A 24,363-nucleotide genomic window follows, 5' to 3' on the forward strand; every position below is an offset into this window, starting at 1 on the left:
AGCTCGTTTCTAAGGCAACACCGCGTTCACTAGAGGCGCTTTTGTACCGCTTTGAAGCATCGAACTCGTGGCTCAGTGGTAACGTCTCCGTCTCACACTCCGGAGACCCTGGTTCGATTTCCACCCAGCCCATCTTGCAAGTTGATTTTTATTCATGAAGTGCCTGCTGGGATTTATCGCTCACGGCCAACGCCGCCGACGCCGACACCGGCTTTTCTGCGACACGAGCTCCTTAACGCTGTCGCGTTAAAATTCACCGTCGACCAATTTTATAATGGGCCATAAGCTGTAGCAGAAAGATTGTCACTAATGTTCTTATGGATGGCTCATCAGTGATCGTCACGAGGTCATGAGTACGAGTTAGATTGACATCTGTTGAAGTGGTGTTCAGGTCCACGGTTGACCAGCTGGCAACTACCGCGAGCACACATGCCAAGTTGGTCTGTGTGCTTGCATGTGGATAAAAAGCTCCAAACTGCTTAAATCTGCATGCGTGAACACTGAACTTGCATGTTTGATGCGATCAGTGTGCCTTTCAGTGGCTAATTGGCCTGACCTTCACACATGCTTCCTTGCTTGCTACGAGCGCTGCTTTTGTTCCCCCTGTTCACACAGCATTAATAATTCAGATCGGTCCAGTCGACCTGGTCGAGCCTTATACCGATAAAGATAGCGCGTCGTAGGAACGCTGTAGCGTCAAGGCACCAACTACAGTGACTGGGTCATTCATGGAAGGTACCGACATTGGAAAAATTGAATATTCGAGAAATCGAATAGTAGATATAGTGCAGTCCACTTATAACGATACCACCATATAACGATGTATCACTTACCACAATGAGTCAACTTCAGAGTATCAATTTATGCATTAGGGCTATGAGAAAAAAAGAACAGTATAATGATATGTTATTCACCGCATATCAGATATAAAGATTGAAATTCTGCCTTTTGGGCGGCGTTTTTCGTGCAGAACACTTGTGAAATTTGCTTTGCTAAGTTCCAGTCAGTTTGAGGTTAGCGAGTTGACCTTGCTGTTTTGTGGCCGAGTTTAGGTGACTACAGCAAAGCGCAGGACGAATTCACACACTGCTGTATCGGCCAATAAATGGAAACGAAGCCCGCAGGTGGGTTCCGCGAAGAGGGGATGCAGGAAACATCCAGCGTGGAGAGAAAACGGATTAGTGGCCGTGCCATATAAAAGGCACTAGATCGGCAACCTCGCTCGGAACAAAAGGGTACACGGCCCGAACTGAGGGGAGCGTTCGGGGAGACGGGTGTGAAGAACAATGGTAGGGGGTGCTTGAGGTCACTGCCACCAGTAATGCCCATGCGCTTCCCAAATGTCCCGTCGACCGTCTCGGTCACAGAAATTGGGCGATGCGACACGGCCCAACTGGTTTCATGTTTGCCATCCGCGTGCGCCTTCTGAGAATGCCAGTGAAAACGGTGGAAGCTTTACCACCACTTGGCCGGCTACGACCGAGGGATGCTTTTGTGTGCGATCGCCATCAGGTCCCAATTATGGTGTTTGGATTTCAAGCGAACCGGCCCACAGCTGCATGGGAGACAGAGTTTTCTCAGTACTGGCATGGCAGCCCGCTGTCCGGCAGATATGCAGTCAATAAGCCGTGGTTTCATGGAAACATTCTAGCATCTCGCATGGCGGCCGCTTGCAGGTGAAAAGGGGAGAACATCAGGGGCCGATACTCGTAGCCCAATGTAGGGAAAAGGGAGAAGACACGTGTCTTTAAGAAATCCTATCCCCTGGCATGCTGTAAAGGGTGCCACTGTTTTCACCCATGCTGTGTACGGCACGAAGGTGGTTGTGCTATTGGTTACAATGATGTGAAATCGCATGTGTGATTGGCTGGTTTGCGATTCCTTTGTGCAACTGAGGGCTTAAAAAGTCATGTTTGGTTGTGTGGAGAGAGCAGAGCTTCGGGCTTGGACTCGGACAGACACCTCAGCATTTGATAAGGCGTCACTTTATCGGACAGCGGCTCTTCCTTCGCGCTGCCACCGTGCACTCAAATCATAGAGGAGTGCCGACTTCGGACCTTAAACACCTTTCCTCCTTAACTAGTGTTGAAGCTACCAGAGGACAAAGGGAAAGGAAATTAACTGTTCCCTTTAACCGAGACGAGGCGAAACGGTTGCATACGCAAGTTCGTATCTGCCGCCATTACCACACAGTGCATCCCGCCAGCGGGCCGATTGCAAAAGCCGTGGAGAGGATCGCAAGTTGGTGCAGCGTGCCACAATATGGCGCCAGCTGCTTCGCGTCCGCGTCGTCGGCGAGTATCTGAAGACAGAAAAAAAAAACAAAAAAAAGAAAGCGAGAAGTGAACCATGCCATCGTTCCCTTTCTACAATCTCCCTCTCTTTCTCGACGAGCACAGAAATGCGCCATGGAAGCAGCGGTGGGTGCGCTGACAAGGTGCAAAGCTGTGTCGCTTGAGATGAAGCTCGAAATTTTGCAAGACTCAAAGCACGAGCTTGTGCAGTCGATAACATCGACGATTCTGAAAACCGTGAGTGCCATGATCATGAAGGCTAGAAGCAGTGACCATGCCAACCAATGGAAACTGCAGGCTTTGTGCGCCAAGGCGAAACCCCCCACCTATGAAACCAATACGGTAGCGGCTGCTGACATTACCGAACTCCGGGAGTGCCTCGCTACTGGTGATAAAATATGTGGTGCTTCGATGGAGGAGTTTCTGAGTGAAGATAGAGCTGCCTCATTCTGCGAAGAATCTCCGACGGGGCGATCATTGTTGCAACAGATGGTCGCATTATATGTTGGAGACGACGAAATTGACAGTGGTCTGTTTTTGACACCCACCCCAATGTTCATGTAAAGTGCACTGTCATCGATAGAGTCGCTCATTGATTTTATGCACGCTAAATTATAGCAACCGCTGTTCGCTCAGCCGCTGGACGCGATGCACACCGCGGTTGTGAACCTAAAGCTGCCACGAAAGCAAGTGCAGATATCTGGCTATTTCAGCACACCTAACACTTAACACATGGTTTAGAGCTATTCATTAACATTTCATTTTTCAAATCCAATTTTCTAGAACGTCAATTTTTTACCATGAGCGGCAAATTTAGTTTCGAAGCTACGAGGATATGTTCGCCAGCTCTGGTTTTTTTCTTTCTTTTCTTTTTTTTTTCTTTTTCTCTTTTTTTTAACGGCAGTCCAAATATAGCAATGAATGGTAATAACAATCAGACTTTTCGTTCTTCTCGATATCATTGTAAGTAAAGTGCACTGTATTTGATTCGCAAATCAAATTATTCGAACATTCACTATTCGATTCGCAATCGGATATTCCAGTATGTGCGCACTCCAACTTACTTCACTTGATGAACAGTGTTTAGCCGTAGTACAAAGTCACTATTCTTGCGAGGCATACCCACCAGAAACTTCAATCCTCTCTTCAGATGCCCCTCCATGGTTTGTAGCCTTGCAGACATAGATGCCGCTGTCCGAAGGTGCCACACGGCGAATGAACAGAGTGGTGGTGCCACCCTGCAGCTCGTCGACATTGGAGTAAGTGGTGATGGGCTGGCCAATGCGCTCCCAAGTTACTGCAGGCTTTGGATCACCCTCAGCAATACAGTCCAACCGGATCTGGTCGCCAACCCTCACAGCGTAAGGGTTCTGTTGAAGGATGCGCACAAAGGGTGTCCCTGAAAAATATTGAACATCAAATGTTATTGAGTGCATTCTGATCTCTAGGTGGCTGCAACAAAAAATATTCAGTGTTACAGAAAAGCAATTCATTCGCAAGAACACTGCAAGATGGGCATGAACTAGCGTGCTAGTTTGGCAGGATAAGTGAAAACGCCTATATGACCAACAGGCTGGTCTAAATAAATGTAAGCTGTTAGAAAACTGCTCCAGGGTTTAACTTTTGAACTAAACCCTCACACTGACTGCGGGATAAGCAAGACAAATAACTCTTCACAATTTACCTGAAAGTGTAACTTCAAGTAGCTGACGCATTTCATGTAAGCAGTGGCGCTGTGCAATTGATTCTTAATATGAGGTTTCCATTGAGAACAACAGAAGCACTGATGTGTGGCCCATTATTATCAAAAAGGAACAAAAGAAATAATGGGGAATATAAATGTGTTGAAGGTGTTTTTATAAACTTGGATTTCACAAATGCAGGGGCATAAAATATGCATCACAGGCAATCACACTCAAGGATTGAACGAGTGCAACCATAAATCGAACCTAAAGCAGCTGGGCACTTCAAAGATCCAAAAGAACCATAGCCTGGGCGCGTGGGTAATCCATGCCCTAGCATAAATTCTAATCGAAATTTGTATTAGTCTAACACAGTTTAAGAAAGGGGGTTAACCGAGGAACCAAATTTTTTATTAGTCATATCATAAGAAACCAACAAACACTGACACCAAGGACAACATAGGGAAAATTACTTGTGCTTTAATAAACGAAATAAATAAACGATAAATTAATGGAAATTAAAGTGGATGAAAAAACAACTTGCCGCAGATGTGAACCGAATCGAACCTACAACCTTCACATTTCGCGTGTGATGCTCAACCAATTGAGCTATCGCGGTGTCGTTTTCCCATCCACTTTCTTGGGTATTTATGTGTCCTAGTAGAACCCTGGGAGTGTTAACCAGTGCCACCACTCACAGAGCTTGGCGGCGGACGTGGAACGTCCTTTTTGCCGCAGGCGCCACGAGAACGTGATCTTTTTAAGTGAAGACACAGTTTGTATCAGTTGTATAAGCTTTATATTAGACCGACAGAAATTTCTATTAGTTGTATTGATTTACCTATAACACCTGTAGCCTTGTGCATCAGACTTGTTTATTTATTTATTATTTAATAATACTGCAGGCCAATACTTTGGCCCAAGCAGGAGGGGCATATCACAAACAAGAAAAGACAGAAAAGCGTATACAATGCAACATGAAATGAACATAATGCACTAAAGAAGCACAAATGATAACGTCAACATCGCTAACTTGCACAAAAATGATTTTGCAATGCAGCCATGAAATCTTTAGACTGAAATACACTAATGGGAAGTAAATTCCAATCGTTCACCGTTCGAGGGAAAAAACTGTACTTGTAAGCGTTTGTTTTCGCGAAGATCGGTGCAAGCAAATACTCATGACTGTGTCGTGTTCTCCTCGTAGAAGGCCGACATATGGAAGCTGGTAGCGTCATATTATTTTTTCCAGAAAGAGTGTTATGTAGTAGTACAAGACGATTAATTTTTCTGCGTATTTCGAGTCTCTGTATTCTATTTTGTAACATTATTGAGGACGGTGAATCCTTCCTGGCATATTTCCCGTAAATAAATCTCACTGCTTTTCTCTGTACTCGCTCAAGTTCTTTTGTGTCTTTCATGGTATGCGGGTCCCAGAGTTCGGAGGCATATTCTAACTTTGATCTCACTATTGCATTGTAGGCTAACATTTTAGTCCTTACAGGCGCGTTTTTAAGCTTTCTTTTTATGAACCACAATTTTTTTAGCGCAGCTGAGCAAACATCCGAGATATGAGTTGACCATGTAAGCTTATTGTTGAGGGTAACGCCAAGGTATTTGTATTTGTCGACTTCGAGGACAGTTCTATTTCCAAGTTGGTACGGAAAAATGCTAGCTGATTTTTTTCTTGTTATGCGTAAAAGTACAGTTTTTTCTGCATTGAGCTCCATTCCCCAATTGGAACACCAGTCAGTGATTTCTGCAAGGCATCTTTGCAGCACAAAATGATCATCATAGGACAATTTCCTTGGAGATAACACAATCACCCGCGTATAACCGTATGGACACATTACCAGGAATAACATCAATCAAGTCATTAATATAGATTAAAAATAACAATGGTCCTAGTACACTGCCCTGAGGGACTCCTGAGGTGACCTGACGTGCACTGGAAGTACAATTCCTAATATCAACAAACTGTTCTCTGTTTTTGAGATAAGCACATATCCACTGTATGATACCAAATGGGAGTCCAATTTTATCTAATTTATGTAATAGCTTTGCATGGGGAACTTTATCAAAAGCTTTGCTGAAGTCCAGAAAGAGCACATCTATTTGTCCAGATAAATCAAGTATGTGGGATAGCTCATGTACGGTTGTTACGAGTTGAGTTACAGTGGAGAGTCCTTTCCTGAAACCATGCTGAAAAGGTGATAGTATGCTATGATCTTTCAAAAACTCTTGTATAAAACCAGCGACAATATGTTCCAATAGCTTACAACACGAGCTAGTAATAGATATAGGACGGTAATTTGAAACAGATTGGCGGTCTCCTTTCTTGTGTACCGGCACAACATCATGTGCTTTACTCCAGACTGATGGTATTGCACCTAATTTTAAGGACAACTGGAAAAGATTAGAAATGAATTCAGATAATTGCTCAGAATATCGCCTCAAGAAAGAATTAGGAATGTTATCGGGCCCAGCTGACTTCTTAATATTTATATTTAGAAGCAATGCCAGGACACCTTCGCGACTGATTAAAATATTATCTACCGATGGGCTACTTGCACTGGAAAGTTCACACTGATCACGTTCTGTAAACACACTTCGAAAATATACATTGAAGTATTCAGCAATGCAGTGCGCATCCTCTATTTCAATTCCGTTGACGTTAATGCTTTGTATCTGTTGTTTTCTCTGGCTTAGATGCAGCCAGAACTTTTTAGGATCGCTAGAAATAAATTCTTCAAGATTCAAGCTGTAGAACTCATCTCTAGCCGAATTTACCTTTCGTAGTAAGTCTTGTTTCAGCTGCGTAATCTGCGGGGTTGTAGCTTTGTTCCTCTTTCTCAGCCTTTTTATTTTACGCTTGGTCTGAATAATATCTCGATTTATCCAAGGATTTAGGCGCTGTTTTCGAACTACTTTTAAAGGGACAAAGTGCTCCGTACAGTACTTTACAGTCTCCTCAAAACATTGCCATGAAAGTTCAACATTATTTTCGATTATACCAAGTTGTGTATCTAAATAATCTATAATCGCAACATCATCTGCCTTAGTGAAATCTCTAATTGTTTTAACTGTTCTATGATCTTGGTGCTTCTGCGCAGGAACTTTCCAGCAAAAAGATATCAGCTTGTGATCTGATATACCAGGCTCGACCGTTGTTGTTCCATCAGAAAATACTTCGCTCAGGAATAGAAGATCGAGAATATTATTTCCACGGGTGTCACTATAAACAGCCTGCTGGAGGCCCAGGCTGAACATAATATCTATCGCCAAGTCACCAGAAACCGATGAACCATAGTTTAAACGATTCCAGTTTAGACACGGTAGATTAAAGTCACCTGCTATTATTAAGTTTTTTCCCTTTAGTTTCAGAAGATGATCATACAACTGATGCATAAAGGAGTCATCAGCCCCTGGGGCCCGATATACAGAGCAAAAAAAAAAACGACATTCCCCAGATAGATACCTTCAAGAGTAAACTTTCGTGTTCCTTGATTTGATCTGCAACTGTTACATGAACACTGGATTTTGTTATGACTGCAATACCGCCACCGCGAGAAAACCTGTCTTTTCTGTACAGATGATAGTTCGGCGGAACTATTTCGTCGTCGCGAATGGCTTCGTGCAACCAAGTTTCCGAAATGATGCAGACATGGGGGTCATATAACAAAAGCAAATCTTCCAGCTTATCTGTTTTATTTACAATACTTCTGGCATTGAATGAGAGAAGCCGGAGCTGGTGCGCCTGCAAAAGCTAGCTTTCGGACGTTGAGCTGTTCGTTCTATAATTTTGTTTGCGGCTCGGTGTACTATCAGTTCCAGAAATCTGTTTATGGGAGTTGGAGGCATCATCCCAAGAAAAATACTGGTCATCAATTCGCAGCTTATCGTGAATCAGCTGAACCTTTTTTCCGCTATCTTTGTCTGCCTTCGCACTAGTCCAAAGCAGTTTGCGTTTGCGCCGCGTGTCAGCGCAGTAATCATTCTGAATAGAAATGTTTGAACCTTTTAGCTTAAATGCGTTCTGCATGACAATGTTTTTCCGTGTAGTCCTGGAAATACACGATAATCGGCTTGCCATCTGAACTCCTCCCAAGCCTATGTATTCTTGCCACCGACGAACAGCTCAAGCCCAATCTATTCAGAAAGACGTCGTTTAAAACCTTGTCACGTAAGAGCGACAAAGTTTCATGGGGAATTTCCAGAACGCCAAAAACTATCAGATTTGATCGCCTACATCGATCTTCTAGGCCGATCATCTTGGCTTTCTGTGATTTTAGCTTTACCCAAATAGTGTTGCACGTCTACTAGTTTCTCTACAAGGCTAATAGGTCCTATTGGTCTCGTACATATTGTTTCTGACTGATTGTTTCTGGTTAAGACTAGAGGATCGCTTGCATGCCTGAAAAGTGTTTCTAATTTATTGCTGAATCGTTAAAGATTCTGCTGTACAAATTTGCAGCACACTGCGTTCACACGTATGCATAAATTTCAGTGAACTAAGGTAGTGAAACTGGTCTTCATATGCACCTACATGGTCTTGCCGATTTTGATTCGCTGATGACGTTGCCTAACAAGGCCTCTGTTCAGCATTGTTGCGATGAGTTGTTGAGGGAACAGCTCGTTTATAGCACAGGTACTCCCCCCCCCCCCCAAAAAAAAAAAGAAAAACACAAAACCAATTGTATTCTGGAAGGCAGAGTCATAGTGCCAGGTGAGCTCATGAATGATGATGGAATTGTGGCAACCATATTTGCTTGCCCCCATGGTTTGCCACTGAAGTTTCATTTGACCCATATCTTCTATTAAAAGACGCATATAGTATTGTTAAACATATAACCTAAATTACTTACATTACTGCATATAAATGGCCATAATTACTGCATATAAATGGCCATAATATTTTTGACATCAAAGACCAGCATTACAGGGAAGGGAACATGGCTGGCAGGAAGAACATAAAACTGCAAATGTAGTCAGCTGTAGTTGCACACAGCATGTGTGCATTGGTGGTTCCCATGTCAAAGCAAGTGGTGTGCATTTGTTTGTGAATGAACAATCTGTTTCCAAGGAAAGCGTGGGGTATGTTCTTGCACAACCTCATTCATGCAGTAGTATATTTGGATGGTTTCCTCAGTGGATTCTGTTGCATCTTCGAAACATTGTAAGGCAAATGTTTTTACCCCTGTACTTTGATGCTTTGTGGATTCATCAGCACGCATAAATGTGCGGTGTTTTTCCCTGGCACTGATTCTACTGTTTAGAAAAAATTATTCTACTTACTTCTAGTACAGTATAAAGCTGCTGTGTTTTTTAAAACCCAAAAGTGGGCATACAGTGGAATATTGATAAACGGAAATTGCTTAAACGTAACTGCTTTTTAAACAGAATGCCATCCTCATGGTTGGTTGGTTTTGTATTCATGGAATTGTATTCAGCTTTGTCTCTCAGTAAATGGAACTCATGATAAATGGAACCAATTTCCCTGGTCCCTCGAGGTTCTCTTTAAAGAGAGTTCACTGTTTTTCAGTACAGTGTCATCAGCCCGATAGTTGTGTGTGTTACAGCAATGGCATGCCCGTTTCCAACAATGCCATGCATGATTTCTGCCTAGGGTTGTTTCTCATCTGCACACAGTTTTGATGTCATAAACAGAACACCTTATGGTGATACAGTAAAAGCTCGTTAATTCACAACTCATTATTCGGAAATTTCAGATAATTCGAAGTAGCTGCTGCGGTCCATACAGCAATGTATTGAAAGCAATATGTAACACATCCAGCTAATTCACACTGAAATCCGCACTGCCACCGTTAATTGGAACGCCACGCCATCGTGAACGGGGAGAGTGCTAGTGCGCAAGAGCATGTTGGCGATGCTGGCGTCGCCGTGCGGGCAGCACAGCTTTGCTTTTTCCATCTGCGGTCCTTTGTTTAGGCCTGACTGGAGAGCGACGTGTTTGGCCTGGCGATGCATGGCCAATGCCTCTGTTGCAGGTCACTTCACTCCCGTGAGGTTCCGTATAAAGCTAAAGAGAGGTTTAGCTTGTCTGGTATTCGGGTAAACGCAGGCGCACGGGGCGTTGGGGCAGAGGCGTAAATGGGAGCGGCCTGCATGGTGCAGCCACCTGGTAGTGCAAAGCTCAAACAGCCAAAAACGGATAATATTGCAGTAACCAAGTGTATTTTACTTCACTGCGGGTGTAAATTTTTGGCAGCAACATGAATATGCCAGCGTCAAAAATTTACACCAGCAGCGAAGTAGAATACACTTGGCTAACGCAATATTAGCTGTTTTTGTCTGTCTGAGCTCTGCACCACCAGACGACTGCACCATGCAGACCGCTCCCATTTATGCCTCCTCCCCCCTCCCCCCCCCGTCTGCCTGCATTTACCCGAATACCGGACAAGCTAAACCTCTCTAAAATCGTCGCCATGCACCGTATGCTGTATGTGCGAGCAAAAGCGTGCAAGGGTGAGCCGGTGAACATGGATCGATCTCGCGTGCACGAGCAAGGAAGGTGGAGCAGATGCGCACCCTCTCCTGTCATGCACGAGGCACAGGGGTGTGGTGGAGGGAAGGAAGGAGAGAGGTGGGGACATTCTTCTCCAGCGGCTGAGGCGGCTGCAGCTTACGGTGCAGCTATGCAGGCGTCGTATATTGAAAGCGATCAGCAACGTTTGCAGAGTGCGCGTAGTGCCGGTAGCTTCGTATGCGATGTGCTTTCTATGTTTCATTCGCATTGAAGTGAGAGCTGTACAAAGGTCAATTTGCTCGCTGCTAGTGCTGTGATTCCTCATTCCAGCATTTTTGAGCAAGTTTCCGCGGTCATTGAGCTAGATGTGCTCGTATTTACCTGTGCGTGCGTGACACCATACTTGTTATTTTAGTTAGTAAGTGAATGTTTACAAGTTTACACGGCCAATAGAACTACTATCCTTACTTCGCTTTCGCAATCGATGCTTTGCTTTTCAGGCAAAACTGCAAGATCTTTTTTCTCTGCACCAGTCGGCGCGACGAACGCACAGATGGAGCAAGAGCCATGTCGATGTCGGGCACGTCGGACCACATTGGCCATTTCCGGTTACGTTGGCTGCATGAGTGCTTCGAAGTATAGACGTTGTTCACACCAACGTGACGCAGTGTGTGTGCACACATGCTCACGCCATGTCGGACTATATATGTGCCTTAACCGAGTGATTTTTTCTCTGACTTTCATTACTTCGCATTTTCTATAAGTTGAATTTTCATAGCATGCCCACGGAATGCGAATTAACAAGCTTTTACTGTATTGTGCACTTTCTATTCTGTCATGTTAGGTGCCATCATTTTTTGTTATGGCATTTGTTTTGAGCTAGCATATCACACTTTGCCCTAAAGCTAGTTTGGTAATTGCAGAGCCACATTATTCCAATTTGAAAGCAAATATTGTGTCAGCTTGTTATTTTCTCAGCACACCTTTAGTGCTATAACTACCACCACTGCTTTTAACTGTTTCTATATGTGTATTCTTGTGCCCTGGTTCTCGTTTTTAACCACTTTCTCAAAAGGACATCCTCTGGTTGAAGTGGACCAATGGCTCTGGCAATGAAGATTGCCAATCTGACCAAGATATTGAAAGGGAATGTGTAAAAATGTGCTAATAAATGCTTCTGGAAATTTTTGAAAACCTAACCATTTTTTATTTTTCCCTATCTGGTACATTCAGATAGTACCCTGTAGTGTAATGTTCTTCAAGCAGTTCTGCTCCACAATTCACGCTTATGTAGCCTAAGGGGCTACAGACTTTCATATTTATATATAGGACTATTAGTGCATCAGTGTCCGTCTTTTCGCATTGTGTAATTTCATGCTATAGTTTCAAATTTGAATATTTCATTCAAGTATTCTGTGCTGGAGGTGCCAGCACTCACTACTCTCACTTGCTTACCAAAATTAATCTTTTGTTATGTCTACCACTGACAACAAGAATATCTGCCCATGAAGCTACCATACTTGGCAGTCCTCAATAATAATGTTTTTCTTGTTTTCTTTAATTGCCTAACAGCAATTCAATAAATTTCCACTTTTAACTATCTTTTAAGGTGATGATTATTCTAGTCTGCACAGACTATACAATCTTCTGCAGAGATGCAAATTAGTGCCTGCAACATAAAGTTTTCACACTTACCTTGCATCTTTAGTGTTGTTTGTGCAGTCACCTTGCCCATTGCATTCTCAGCAGAACAAACATATGTTCCTTCTTCATCCTTTGAGAATCTAGTAAATCTAAAGAAAAGATACTTAACAATGTTAAATTAAATATAGACAAAAAGTGCATTGGTTTATGACGTTTAGATTGCCAAATTCCAGTTAAGGCAAATTATATTCATAGAAGTGCATGCAAAGAAAATGGCAGCATATCTAATATCGATGAATCTAAGTACAAAACAGCATCTATCAAATTACGCTCATTGACAGCCAATAAAATTTATAGCATACATCACTGTGTCACACTTGGTAGAAATGTTTAGCTTGTCAATATCACTTGGAGTATTCCCGGCCAACATGAAAATACAAAAGCATCTGTGATCTACAAAGAAGGAGACCTGAATAATGCAAGCAATTATTGTCCTATTTATGTTCTCCCCATATCTTTGAAGGCACTTGAAAAAATATTGTTGAAAAGAATTGAGATTTTGCAACAAGCGCTCCTTATTAACAGACTGTCAGGCTTCCGGAAAGGCAAATCAACAGAATCCGCTTTACATGTCCAGAAGGAACTCATTTTAGGTAACATTGAAGCTAAAAAGCTAATGCTCGGCATTTTTGTTGACTTAAGCAAGGCATTTGACATGCTTCACCACACCATCTTGCCCTGAAAACTTTAACATTACGGCATTCGGGGCCTATTGCTTGAACTCATACACTCATATTTGAGTAACTGCAAGCAAGTGGTCGTCATTGATAACTTTCTATCTAGGTTGCAACTGATTTGTTGTGGATGATGTGTCTTAAATTTTGTATGCAGATGACACTAGCGTCTTCCTCAGTGGTTTCTCTAGTGACAAAATAGTGGCACTGTGCTCACCGCTTTACATGATTCATCCACAGCAAATGGACTTACTATTAACACCAGGAAGACTAAAAGTGTTATCTTTTGTGCACTGAACAAAATAGTATCAGTAAATAAATAAACTTCTCCTTTACAACCACCAAATAGCAATTGTTGATAGCTTCAAATCTTTAGGAGTAGTCTTCAATTAACACATGAGATAGAGTGAACACTTTTCATAACACGGAAATTATCTTGTTCGATTGATTTCTTATCCAAATGCCACTTTGAATTCTCACCAAAATTAAAGCTTACAATTTATCATGCCATATTTCATGCCTACATTAACTGTTGCCACCTTGTCTGGGGTACCACATGTAAGACACATGTAAGAAACCGCACACCTATTAACACTGCAGAAGAAAGCAATAAGAATTATTGCTGGCATTGCTTACACAGCACACACACCAAATTTATTCATACAATACGTTTTAAACATACACGTCACTTTTGAATACCATCTACTTTATAACCTAAGATTTTCTCCGCAATATATTTGTGATTTCATGAAAACAATTGCCAAGCTAAAATCTAAGGAGAAGCATGTCACAACAGACAGTGCAGAGGAGTGGACAATACCCCATATGAAGACCAACTACGCAAAGCAATGTTTACAGTTTATTCTCCCTAGAACATTAAATATACACAAGAAAAACAATACAAACATTCTTACATTGCCCCAAAAGCACTTTAAACTTCACTTTTTTCAGAGAGAAGCATAACTGGTGCTATGTAGTGATACTTTGTATATCATCATTATTTCATTAGTGCTAGCAGGGTGATTCCGTAGTGTAGTTATTTCTTTTTGCAACAAATAACTAACATTTAGCATTGATATATTTGAACACCTGTTTGCCTGTATAAACTGTCTTCGTATAGTTTATCTTCTCCGTGTATAACATGCCGGTCATGATCTCATTTATGTTATGGGTACAGAGCTGTTCTTTTTTTTCTGTTTCAAGAGAAAGAGAGAGAGTGCGGGTATACTCAAATTGTGCAGCTGTTTGCCTTGCATGTTGTCAGGCCTTGGAACACTTTCAAGACACATTCGTGGCTTTTAGTTCCGGTCCATTTACATGTAATTATCACGCAAATAAATAAATATCTGATTAATATTGATTGATTGAGTAGCTGCACTCCCCAGATCTTGTGTGTGAAGTTGTTCTGCATGGTGTCTTTGTATCTGCGCTGCATGTTAACAGCTCCTCATGTTAGGGTTGCCGTCAATCATCCCGAATTAAGTGGGACAGTCCCAACTTCTGAGAAAATGTGCAGAGTTCTGACTTGACCTAGTTAGGACGGCCAAATGTCCCAACTTTAGTTTTTTTTCTGCTGAATAACAATCAATAAACAAAATTGTCTCTTATTAATGCATGACAGCTCAGTTGCACGTTCTTCACTTTTGTCTTCTGTTGCACTGTATTAACATGAAGGTGGTTTCATTTCAACACGATAAGTGTTAAGGGCCCCGCATCGCAGAAAAACCAGTGTCAGCATCCGGCATCAGCGCCAGGCGTCCCGTGAGCAAAAAATAGTTTTGAGCCATGCATACCGAACCACACATACCGAAGCAGGCATACCAAACCGCACATACTGAACTGCGCATACCAAACCACGCATACCGAACCACGCATACCGAACCACGCATACCGAACCACGCAGGCCCTCCGCGTGGCGTATATAGGCTTTACTGAACTAATTGATTTTCTCAAAGTACAATGCATCAGAAAAATCATAAGGTACAACTTACACACAACCTACAGACATGATAGCGTTGGATTGTAATTCGAACATACGAGAAAACATAACTGTGTAACACGGAAACTTAAACACAAATCTCTTTTCCAGTGTTCCTACGCTTTACAGAGCGACGCACCCCGCTCGGTTCCTTGCAACACCATCCAGATGGCGCTCACCTCTGCGCATCTGCGACAGCAGTGTGCAGAGGCAAAGGAGGGGAAAAAAGGAAGGACCTTAAGGCTTGCCTTCATGCATAGCGTCCACTGCCAGTGTTTCCAGGTAAACATTACGGTTACATAAGCTGCAGCTGTCAGGAGGCGTGACAAGCAGTCAGGGATATCTGAATGCTTTCGCGTTCCACTCTTAAAGGTGAGGCTTAAGCATCCTCCAAGTTCTCTGTCATGATTCTACTTGTGTTGTTGGCCCTGACCATTCACAGTACCTTTATCTGTATTGGTAACTGTGTTAGCCAGGCAACTACTACTTCCTTGTTGTAAATCATAACATAGTAGGGTGTAAAAAATAAATTTTGTTGCATGCACAGACTGGCAGCTTGTGGCAGTGACAGGCTTGGTCATCGCCACCAGCCCCCTGCATATCCTGTCCACTCGAGGGTTGACAACCCTGCTTATTGTGCCGGTGCTGGCCTTGTATACTGGTGTTGTGAGAGTGTGACAAGCTTTGAATGCCAGTGGCTATACCACCTTGCTACATCTTTTCACTGACTGCTTTATTTTTCTCAAATGCACACACATGGAAAGCTACAGCAGCCACCAAATAGCTAAGCACATACAAGTTATCTTGCGTAAAAGCTTTTTTGCTACAACTAATATTGCATCAGGTCTGGCATTTTCGGCCTTTTTATAGAAGTGGAATATACTTCGCAATCCAGCAATGTACCAATTGACCCAATTCCACAGACACCTGTTGTAGAACGCCCACTGATACATAAAGCATAGTTAACCAACCTTCTTTTATTTAATTCCCTGTTTTTCTATTTGCTGCAGTTAATAAAGCCCTTCAATTAGGAATCTGGAAGAACCTTTGAAATATTTACCGAATGATCCCAGGGCCAGTCAGTTCAGTGCTGGGGGTGAAAGGACTGCCGTCAGCACGTGTCCATTCCACCGTTGGTGTTGGTATCCCAGCTATAGGTCTGCACTGCAGAAATGCAGTGTCTCCATGGTGAAGTGGTGGTATGTTCTTGGGGTAGATCTCCACAAGTGGAACCTCCCTCCCTGAGAAATTGAACATTAATTGCAGATGCTAAACTGTATGCTTGGTCACAGTGGCCTTCAAAATCATACACTTGCAATCATTTCATACTTCCAGAATTCCCAAGCAAATCTAAAACTCTTAGTGCAAAATCTCACGTTTTGCTTTTCCATTAGGCCAGTTTTGTATGCAAGATATTTATCGTCACCTTTAAAAAGAGACAGAGGGCAAAGTCATTCAGCTTTGATACACTTGCCTCAATACAACTTTTAGCATAAACTTTAGCAAAGGCATATCGAATATCAATATGAACTTAATTACCCTACTAAAACTTTATACCACATATACTCGTATAAAGGCCGCACTCTTTTTTCTAGAATCTTGGTAGGCTGCAGCCATTACGCTAATCAGGCCAATGTTGGCCCACTAAAGGTTTGTACTGTTTCTGCAACTGTAACAAAGGGTAAGAGAGGTTCAAATGACATAATGCTGCAGCAAACGAGCTCAAATGCCAGCCCATCACCCCCGACTAGCGTTGACCCAAACAGCACTCCCTTCTCTAGAGGTGAAACGTCACCAATGTGACTGGAAACACTGCCAACATAGCTGAGACGATGCCACACAAAGAATAATGACGTATTCCTCCACAGACTCTAGAGGCTGACTTGCAATCTTGAACTCTTGTTCCCTTGCCAGGTTATTTATCATTATCTTTGTGTTCTGCATATTAATCTTCAGCCCCACTCTTACACTCTCCCTGTTAAGGTCCTGAATCATTTGTCGTAACTCGTCTGCATTGTAGCTGTATAGAACAATGTCATCGGCAAACCGAAGGTTGTTGAGGTATTTTCCGTCGATCTTTACTCCTAAGCCTTCCCAGTTTAATAGCTTGAATACTCCTTCTAAGCACGCAGTTAATAGCATTAGAGAGATTGCGTCTCCTTGTCTGACCCCTTTCTTTATAGGTATCTTCCTACTTTATTTGTGTAGAATTAAGGTGGCTGTGGAATCTATGTAGATATTTTCAACGGTATTTACGTAAGTGGTCTGTAGTCCTTGATAATGCAATGCCTCTATGACTGCTGGTATCTCTACTGAATCAAATTCTTTTTCGTAATGAAAGCCATATAGAGAGGTTTATTGTACTCTGCGGATTTCTTGATAACCTGGTTAATGACATGGTTGTGATCCATTGTAGAGTAACCTTTCCTGAAGCCAGCCTGCTCCCTTGGTTGACTGAAGTCCAGTGTTGTCGTTATTCTATTGAAAATTATTTTGGTAAATATTTTATATAATACTGGGAGTAAGCTAATGGGCCTATAATTTTTTAGTTCTTTAATGTCGCCCTTCTTGTGGATTAGTATAATGTTTGCATTCTTCCAGTTTTCTGGGACCCTTGCAGTCGATAGACACTTCGTATAGAGAGCCACCAATTTTCCTAGCATTATGTCTCCTTCATTTTTGATTAAATCAACATTTATTCCATCCTCTCCTGCCGCTTTTCCCTGTTTCATGCCTTGCAAGGCCTTTCTGACCTCATCTCTAGTTATAGGAGGAGTTTCTGTACACTGTTCATTATTGTTTTGAATAGAGTGCTCCTGAGTCGTCTGGGTATTGTAAAGGTCAGTATAGAATTCTTCTGCTGCTTTTACTGTATCTTCGAGATTGCTGATGATATTACCCTGCTTATCTTTTAGTGCATACATCTTGGTTTGTCCTATGCCAAGTTTCTTTCTCACTGATTTCAGGCTGCGTCCATTCTTTATGGCTTCTTCAGTCTTTTTCACGTTATAGTTTCGAATATCACTTATTTTCGCCTTGTTGATCAGTTTTGACAGTTCCGCAAATTCTATCTTATCTCTTATCTTAGCATCTGTGTAGCCATCAAATTATTAAAAAATAAAAATAAATGTTCATGTCCCTTAAATAAGCACCTCTTGGCCTATCATGGCTATGATACCTTCAACCATGCAAGGAAAGCTGAATAATTTTGTCTATGTTTCCACTACCCGCACTGCCCATCATGCCCACCCACAAAGGTACTGGAACATGAACAGGTGCTGCCCCATGCAAGTACGCCTTGCATGGCTATGTACTGGAATATACTGCTGTACACTTGTATTGCCAGTTGCTCTACATATTATATTTTCCCATTATACTCACAGTACCTGAACTTTGCCCGAGTCATCAAAAGTTGCCCCATATTTCAGCATACACAGGACTGATAATTTTGTACACACAAGTGCGGTGCACTGGAATCAGACTTAAGTGGAGGCTACATGCCAAGAGTAGGCTGTGAGCATGGAGCTAGTATTTATTTACAAACACTAATTCTGCACACCACACTGACTGTCGAAACTAATGCAATGATACCAAACGAAAATGTGCAGCCCTCAAACATTCAAGCAAAAATGATACTGTTGTATATATGCTGCCTGTTTGTCATAACAAATAATTGCAAAAAGCAAACTTCTCTATAATGACATCCATACATATGCTCCAAAAGTTATTTGAGCTTCTAAACTACATTAGACACTCATGATACAGTATATTGCGCTGGCTTCTGCAAGGTAATTCAATTTTGTTGCAAGGTTCCCTTTAGGCATGCTGTAAAAACTGCCTACAACTGATGGTCTTACAAGCAGAAAGACAAGCTCTCTTTCTACAGCCTTTAAATGTCAAGAAGAGCCAGTAAGCAGAGAGAGCAGGACAAATGCTCTTACGGTCCACTTCCAGCACAGCAGTGGCCCGAGCTATGCCTTCTCTGTTTTCTGCCAAGCAGATGTAGTGGCCCCGATCCTGGACAACTGTTTGCTCAATTGTCAGTGTGTCATCTTGCACCTGCAAGCAGTAATAGATGTGTTTTATAGTATTTTTTTACATATTGGCTTTGTAGACTCTAAATTCTTGGCAAATGTGCCATGAACTTTGAGTACAGTACTATCTAAAAAGAGTTCCACCTCAATATGGCTCCCATGTAGGCCAACATTCCAGTTATGACAGAAATAAAAATTGTCACACATTAGTTAAATGCGGTTTTCCAATTCCTGTTATTTAAATTCATTCTGCTTGACTGTGACCAAGCCATTGCAAGTTCGAATACTTGTTTATGCAGAGTTACAGCAGTGGACTAGTTTTTTTCGTGACAGAAAGCATTGTGTTCGTGTGCTGTAAAAATTTGTTAACAACAGGCAATTGGCACCATTCATGTGAAAAAAAGAAAAGAAAGCAGGATGCAGACCAAAAGCATTCGGCTAATAGGTTTAAGACACTTTGAGCTTGTTTTTTCTTTGACATGAATTTACTACCCAAAAAATGAAATGTCACTTCATGGTTCAAAAACTAGAGAAAAAAGAAGAAATGCACAGGACGTGGACTTACAAATATCATTTTTATTAGGAAGCATTCGTATATATGTGTGCACAACATCATTACCAAAAGATAGAGAAGATATGATTAAACTGAAGCATCACTGCAACTCGGCCTTGTTGGAATTGATTAATCGTGAAACTTTGTGCTAAGCAAACGGGGACACAAAGAAGACCCACGGACTAGTGCAAGGAAGCGCTTGTCCTGGTGTCTTTATTATGTGTCCCCATTTGTTTAGTGCAAATTTTCACGATGAAGATATGACTACAATGACATTTTACATGTTTGAATGACTTGCACATCATGGCTATCGCTTCCTGCTCGCATTAGCAAGATACTTAAGCCTTATGTCACTCAGGGTAATGGACAGCTGGCTGACACAGCCCTCTCCGTTTCGTGTGGTGTGGGATGCCGCAATTACAGACAGCGGTCCGCACAAGGAGCACTATGCCGGCAGCGTCAGTGCACCTGTTCTCATAGCAACAGCCAATCGCAAGGTGCCTTTCAGCATGCTGAGCTATGGGCATTGCACGCAAACTTTGTCAGACCTGCCCCAGATATTTAAACGCCTGCGCTTTTCCTATGCAGCCATCGTAGGTGAAAAGGGTAAAAATAGGAAGGTGTAACTTTAAGCTTTCAAATTATGCCACGATGGTGGCACTCGGTGACTGGAAAGACGAGATTGTTTCATGAACTTTTGTATTTTTCGTGATTTTGAGCTCCATTCTCGCTGTCTGTGCTGGCAAAATTATTTTTTTCTGGCACTTACAATGCATTTCAGCTAAATTGTTCTGATAAAGCATAAATTAGGCATTGCAGGTGCCAAAATGAGTGGTTTCCAAAAGTCAATATTTTTAGCTATTTTTGTGATCCAATCCCTGTATCCCCCCTTAAACAACATAAAAGAGAATATCTTGCAAGTCTGATCATACATACAGGAGCTGTTGCTGACGAAAGTTGTGAAAATAATGAAGCATTGTGACATATGAATAAAAGTGGAATCCTACACAAATTTGGAAGGTGCCACCTTACAACCTTCGGCTACTTTGAACTAATTCGTGTTGTGTTGAGACCATTAACAAAATCTGACTGCACAGCAAACCGCTGCAGCATTCTTGAACAAAGTTTTGCAATTATGTTCTTGTCCCCCTTATGCTGCATTGCTTAAGGGACATGAAAGTGAAAAATAATTTCACCTGTATTAGTATATCTCCTATCTACAATCTCAAAAAAAGAAAGCCTTTCTTTCTATGAGAAGAGACTTCGTAAGCCAGAAAAGCTGCAAAAACAAAAGACAGGTGGCGATGCTGCCTTCAAGATCCAGTTCGCCATGACGTCATGGATTATGACAGCATCTCCTAAGCCATAGTTAATTCTTTATTGGTAAAAATGGACGATATTGTATCCTAAATAAGATAAAGAATGAAATTGGCAAGTTTCGCAAACTTTTACTAAGTCAATGGGGCCCAAGTGCAAAAAAATGCTTTGAAGTTTGTGACATCACATGACATGCCCGCACTGGGGTTTTGGCACGAAATTCAAATATTGCACTTTTACCTTCATTTGCTCCTTTACTAGTAAACCTATTTAGTTATTATTCATTTATTAGTTAACTGCATCGCCACGTAGGGCATTACAGCAGGGAGGTTACAGAATTAACTAGGTACATAAACAATTATTTCGTGGAAAAAGGCATCATTTGATGTGATATATACAATGCTCAATGGCAAACTGTTACAATCTCGAACAGTTTTAACAAAAGAAGAATAATGCAAGACTTCATCCCTACAAGAAAATTCCTTGACCTGTGTGGTGCCTGGATATATTGCTCACGGTTATGCCTGTTTTAGAATAATAAATATAGTGAAAAAATTTTAATCTGACATGCCTTCTACAGTCCTTCAGCTCTTGCCATTTAAGTTTATGTTTGCTTTCTGTCATGCTAAGCTGCTGGCTGTAGCTACTAAGAACAAATCTAACTGCCCTATTCTGGATTTTTTCTAACTTATTTATAAGCTAAGATGTATGTGGGTCCCAACACATCCATATTCAAGTATTGAGTGTATATGACTGACGTACAGCTGCGTTCTTAAGTTACTTGGTAGATGACTAAAATTCTGTCGCAGGAATCCCAAAACTGATGCTGCTTTATTTACAATATAGTTAATGCTTGTTCTATCGTAAGTAAGTCAGAAGTAAAAAAGATGCCTAGATATTTGAATTCCTTGCTTATTTTCTGAGTAAGATCATGAATTGTATACTTAGAGAGATGATTAGTACGTTTTCTTGCGAAGGTGACGTGAACAGTTTTATCTACATTTAATGACATCGCAACGCACGCACCAGTCTGCTAGAGTATCTAAATCAGCTTGCAAAATTTGCGAATCATAAATGGCGTCTACCACTCTCTAAACAACACAATCATCGGCAAACATTCTGAATGAAGACTGTATACCTGTTGACATATCATTCATGTGCAACAAAAACTATAGTGGTCCCAACACTGAGCCTTGGGGAACTCCCGATGTAACTGGTGATTATTATGAAGATATTTCATTCAGAACAACAGCCTGTTTCTGCAATGACAAATATTCAGCAATGCGATCTTTACCATCCAAGTTATAAACTTTTAATTTGGAGAGTAGGAGACTGTGTGCTACTACACCAAATGCTTTATGGAAATCTAAGAAAACGCAGTTCACAACTTGTTGCTTATCAATTGCCGAAGCTAAATCGTGAATAAACCATCTGTGTATTGCAAGATAAACCACGCCTGAAACCATGTTGGTTGGGGCTTAGAAAATTATGTTCTGCTAAATGAGCCATAGCACAACTATACATTACATGCTTCATAATTTTACAGCTTATACTAGTTAAGGGGACGGGTCTGTAGTTCTGAACGAAGTTTCACGCACTACTCTTATGTAAGGGCACGACTCACGCTAACTTCAAATTATCAGGCATGTCGATTTCATGGAGGGCGAAATAGAAGCATAACACATCCACAGGATTTTTATGATAGCAGCAGGAATGTCATCAGGGCCACATGCCTTAGCCTGGTTCACATTTTTAAAATAATTTATGAATACCATCGACACAAAAGATTACTTCCAACATGCGGTCTATTTCAACAGGTAATGCAAAACAGACAGTACATGAGCTAGACGGCAAAAACACAGATGAAAAATAATGGCTAAAAACTTTAGCTTTAGACTCATTATCATGAATGAGTGTTTCATCATTTTTCAAAGCAGGTATCGATCAGTTGTCTTTGCCACTACACTTCACATACCTACAAAACTCTTTGGTATCCCTGACAAGTCTTTCTCCAAGATTCAAAAAGTACAAGTCCTTAGCGATGCCAGACTTTCGTTTAAATTCAATTTTTGTTGCTTTAAGCAAGGCCAAATACTCTGGCAAATTAAACACCTTGTATACTTGATAAAATTCGTCGCTGTCTTCAAATCAGGGCACGTAACTCTGTGCTAAACCAGGGTTTGTCTTGAGCTCTCCTGCTTGATGTAACTCATGATGGCACAAAAGTTTCTTGTAGTTCAAACATATCGTGAAATTAATGAAAATAGAGTTTTGAAAGAATACTTTTTTAGTCTAAACTGATTAAGTGTTTCTCTTTAGTGTCCCTTTAAAGAAAGGCATGTTATGTCTCCTCTATGCATCATCAAGCGTGAAGCTCACATAAAATTAGAGCCTGAGGCATCATATGAACTTAGATTTGCACAGAAAAGATATGCAACCAAAATGTCATGTACAAAATCATGTACATGTCATGTACAAATGTCATGTTTCTCATAATTTAAGTCAACAGTCAAAATAACCTTCACTAAAAATAGATGAGTGACTATTATTCAGAAGTGGCTTCCTTCTTGCCTTTTTCTTGCAAGATTTGCCTTTTACAGCAAATTGAACATTTATTGTTGTAGAGCACAGCTCGTAGGCGGCCATTCCTGTGTTTAGTGTTGGCATAACCAACCGAACGAGCGCAGCAAAGAGTGAACGTGGAGCGCAGTGGGGGATGAAAGATGGTGACATCAAAGAGAGTGCGAGGATGAAGAGGGTGCAGCAGAATCATGAGGCAGAAGGCGGACAAAAGCATAGTGCTGTGCTAGATGGGCTCTGCAGCGACATCCGCTATGAGATGGCACCAGAGTAGTCTGCCATCGTCTGTTCTTCACCGATGGCATGTGGCGAGCGCATGTACAGAAACAAAGTGGAGGTCTGTCTGTGGCTGCGGCTGTGACTGGTGCTCACATGTCACAGGCACATCACCCAAGCGCTGCCTCTCATGATCTCCCGAGTAGAGAGGTGGTTGTGCCCCGCCTTGCTCTGTTTGCAATGTGCCGCATGAAATGGATTGTCCATGCCAGCCAATATGTCACGAATTGAAAACTCATATAGAGCTGCACTCAAATTTTGCGTTAGGGAGAATCGTAATTGTCGGTGAATTTTTCGCTTGCAACCTTTATATACATTACATTAATATACATTAATGACTTACCCAATAACATTTCCTCACATGTGTGCATTTTTGCAGACGACTGCATTCTTTATTGTTCCATCAAATGTGCCGATGATCATACAATCCTCCAAAAAGATCTAGAACTTATTTCTATTTGGTGTAACACTTGGATAATGAAGCTTAACATTTCTAAATGTAAAATTATCTCTTTTAGCCGAAAGCATACTAAATCAATGTTTCTTTATCATGTAAATAACATCACTATTTTCCATGATACTCATTATAAATATCTTGGTGTTAATCTAACTTCGATTCTTTCGTGATCAATGCACATTGCATACATATGTGCCAATGCTTCGAGATCATTAGAGCACATAAGACGCAAGTTGCATAATTCTACTAAAAACATTCATAAACTAGCTTATCTAACACTTGTTTGACCTCAGCTTGAATACGCCGCATCCGTCTGGTCTCCCCATC

The 24,363-nt window shown here is 41.6% G+C and overlaps 1 protein-coding gene across 27 annotated transcripts in view; it reads right to left on the reverse strand.

Moving 5' to 3' along the window:
* trol (terribly reduced optic lobes) overlaps positions 1-24,363 on the reverse strand; it is a 623,238-nt gene that overhangs the window by 130,754 nt on the left and 468,121 nt on the right. For all 27 annotated transcript variants that reach the window (XM_075684186.1, XM_075684204.1, XM_075684193.1 and 24 more), the window contains 4 exons: positions 18,761-18,878; positions 15,880-16,060; positions 12,159-12,256; positions 3,421-3,693 (listed from right to left, as the gene is read on the reverse strand). In XM_075684186.1, coding sequence (XP_075540301.1) covers positions 3,421-3,693; positions 12,159-12,256; positions 15,880-16,060; positions 18,761-18,878 — 670 coding nt within the window. The remainder of the gene's footprint in view (positions 1-3,420; positions 3,694-12,158; positions 12,257-15,879; positions 16,061-18,760; positions 18,879-24,363) is intronic.

The sequence above is a fragment of the Dermacentor variabilis genome, chromosome 3 (assembly GCF_050947875.1).
Source record: "Dermacentor variabilis isolate Ectoservices chromosome 3, ASM5094787v1, whole genome shotgun sequence".
Classification (NCBI taxonomy): Eukaryota; Metazoa; Arthropoda; class Arachnida; order Ixodida; family Ixodidae; genus Dermacentor; species Dermacentor variabilis.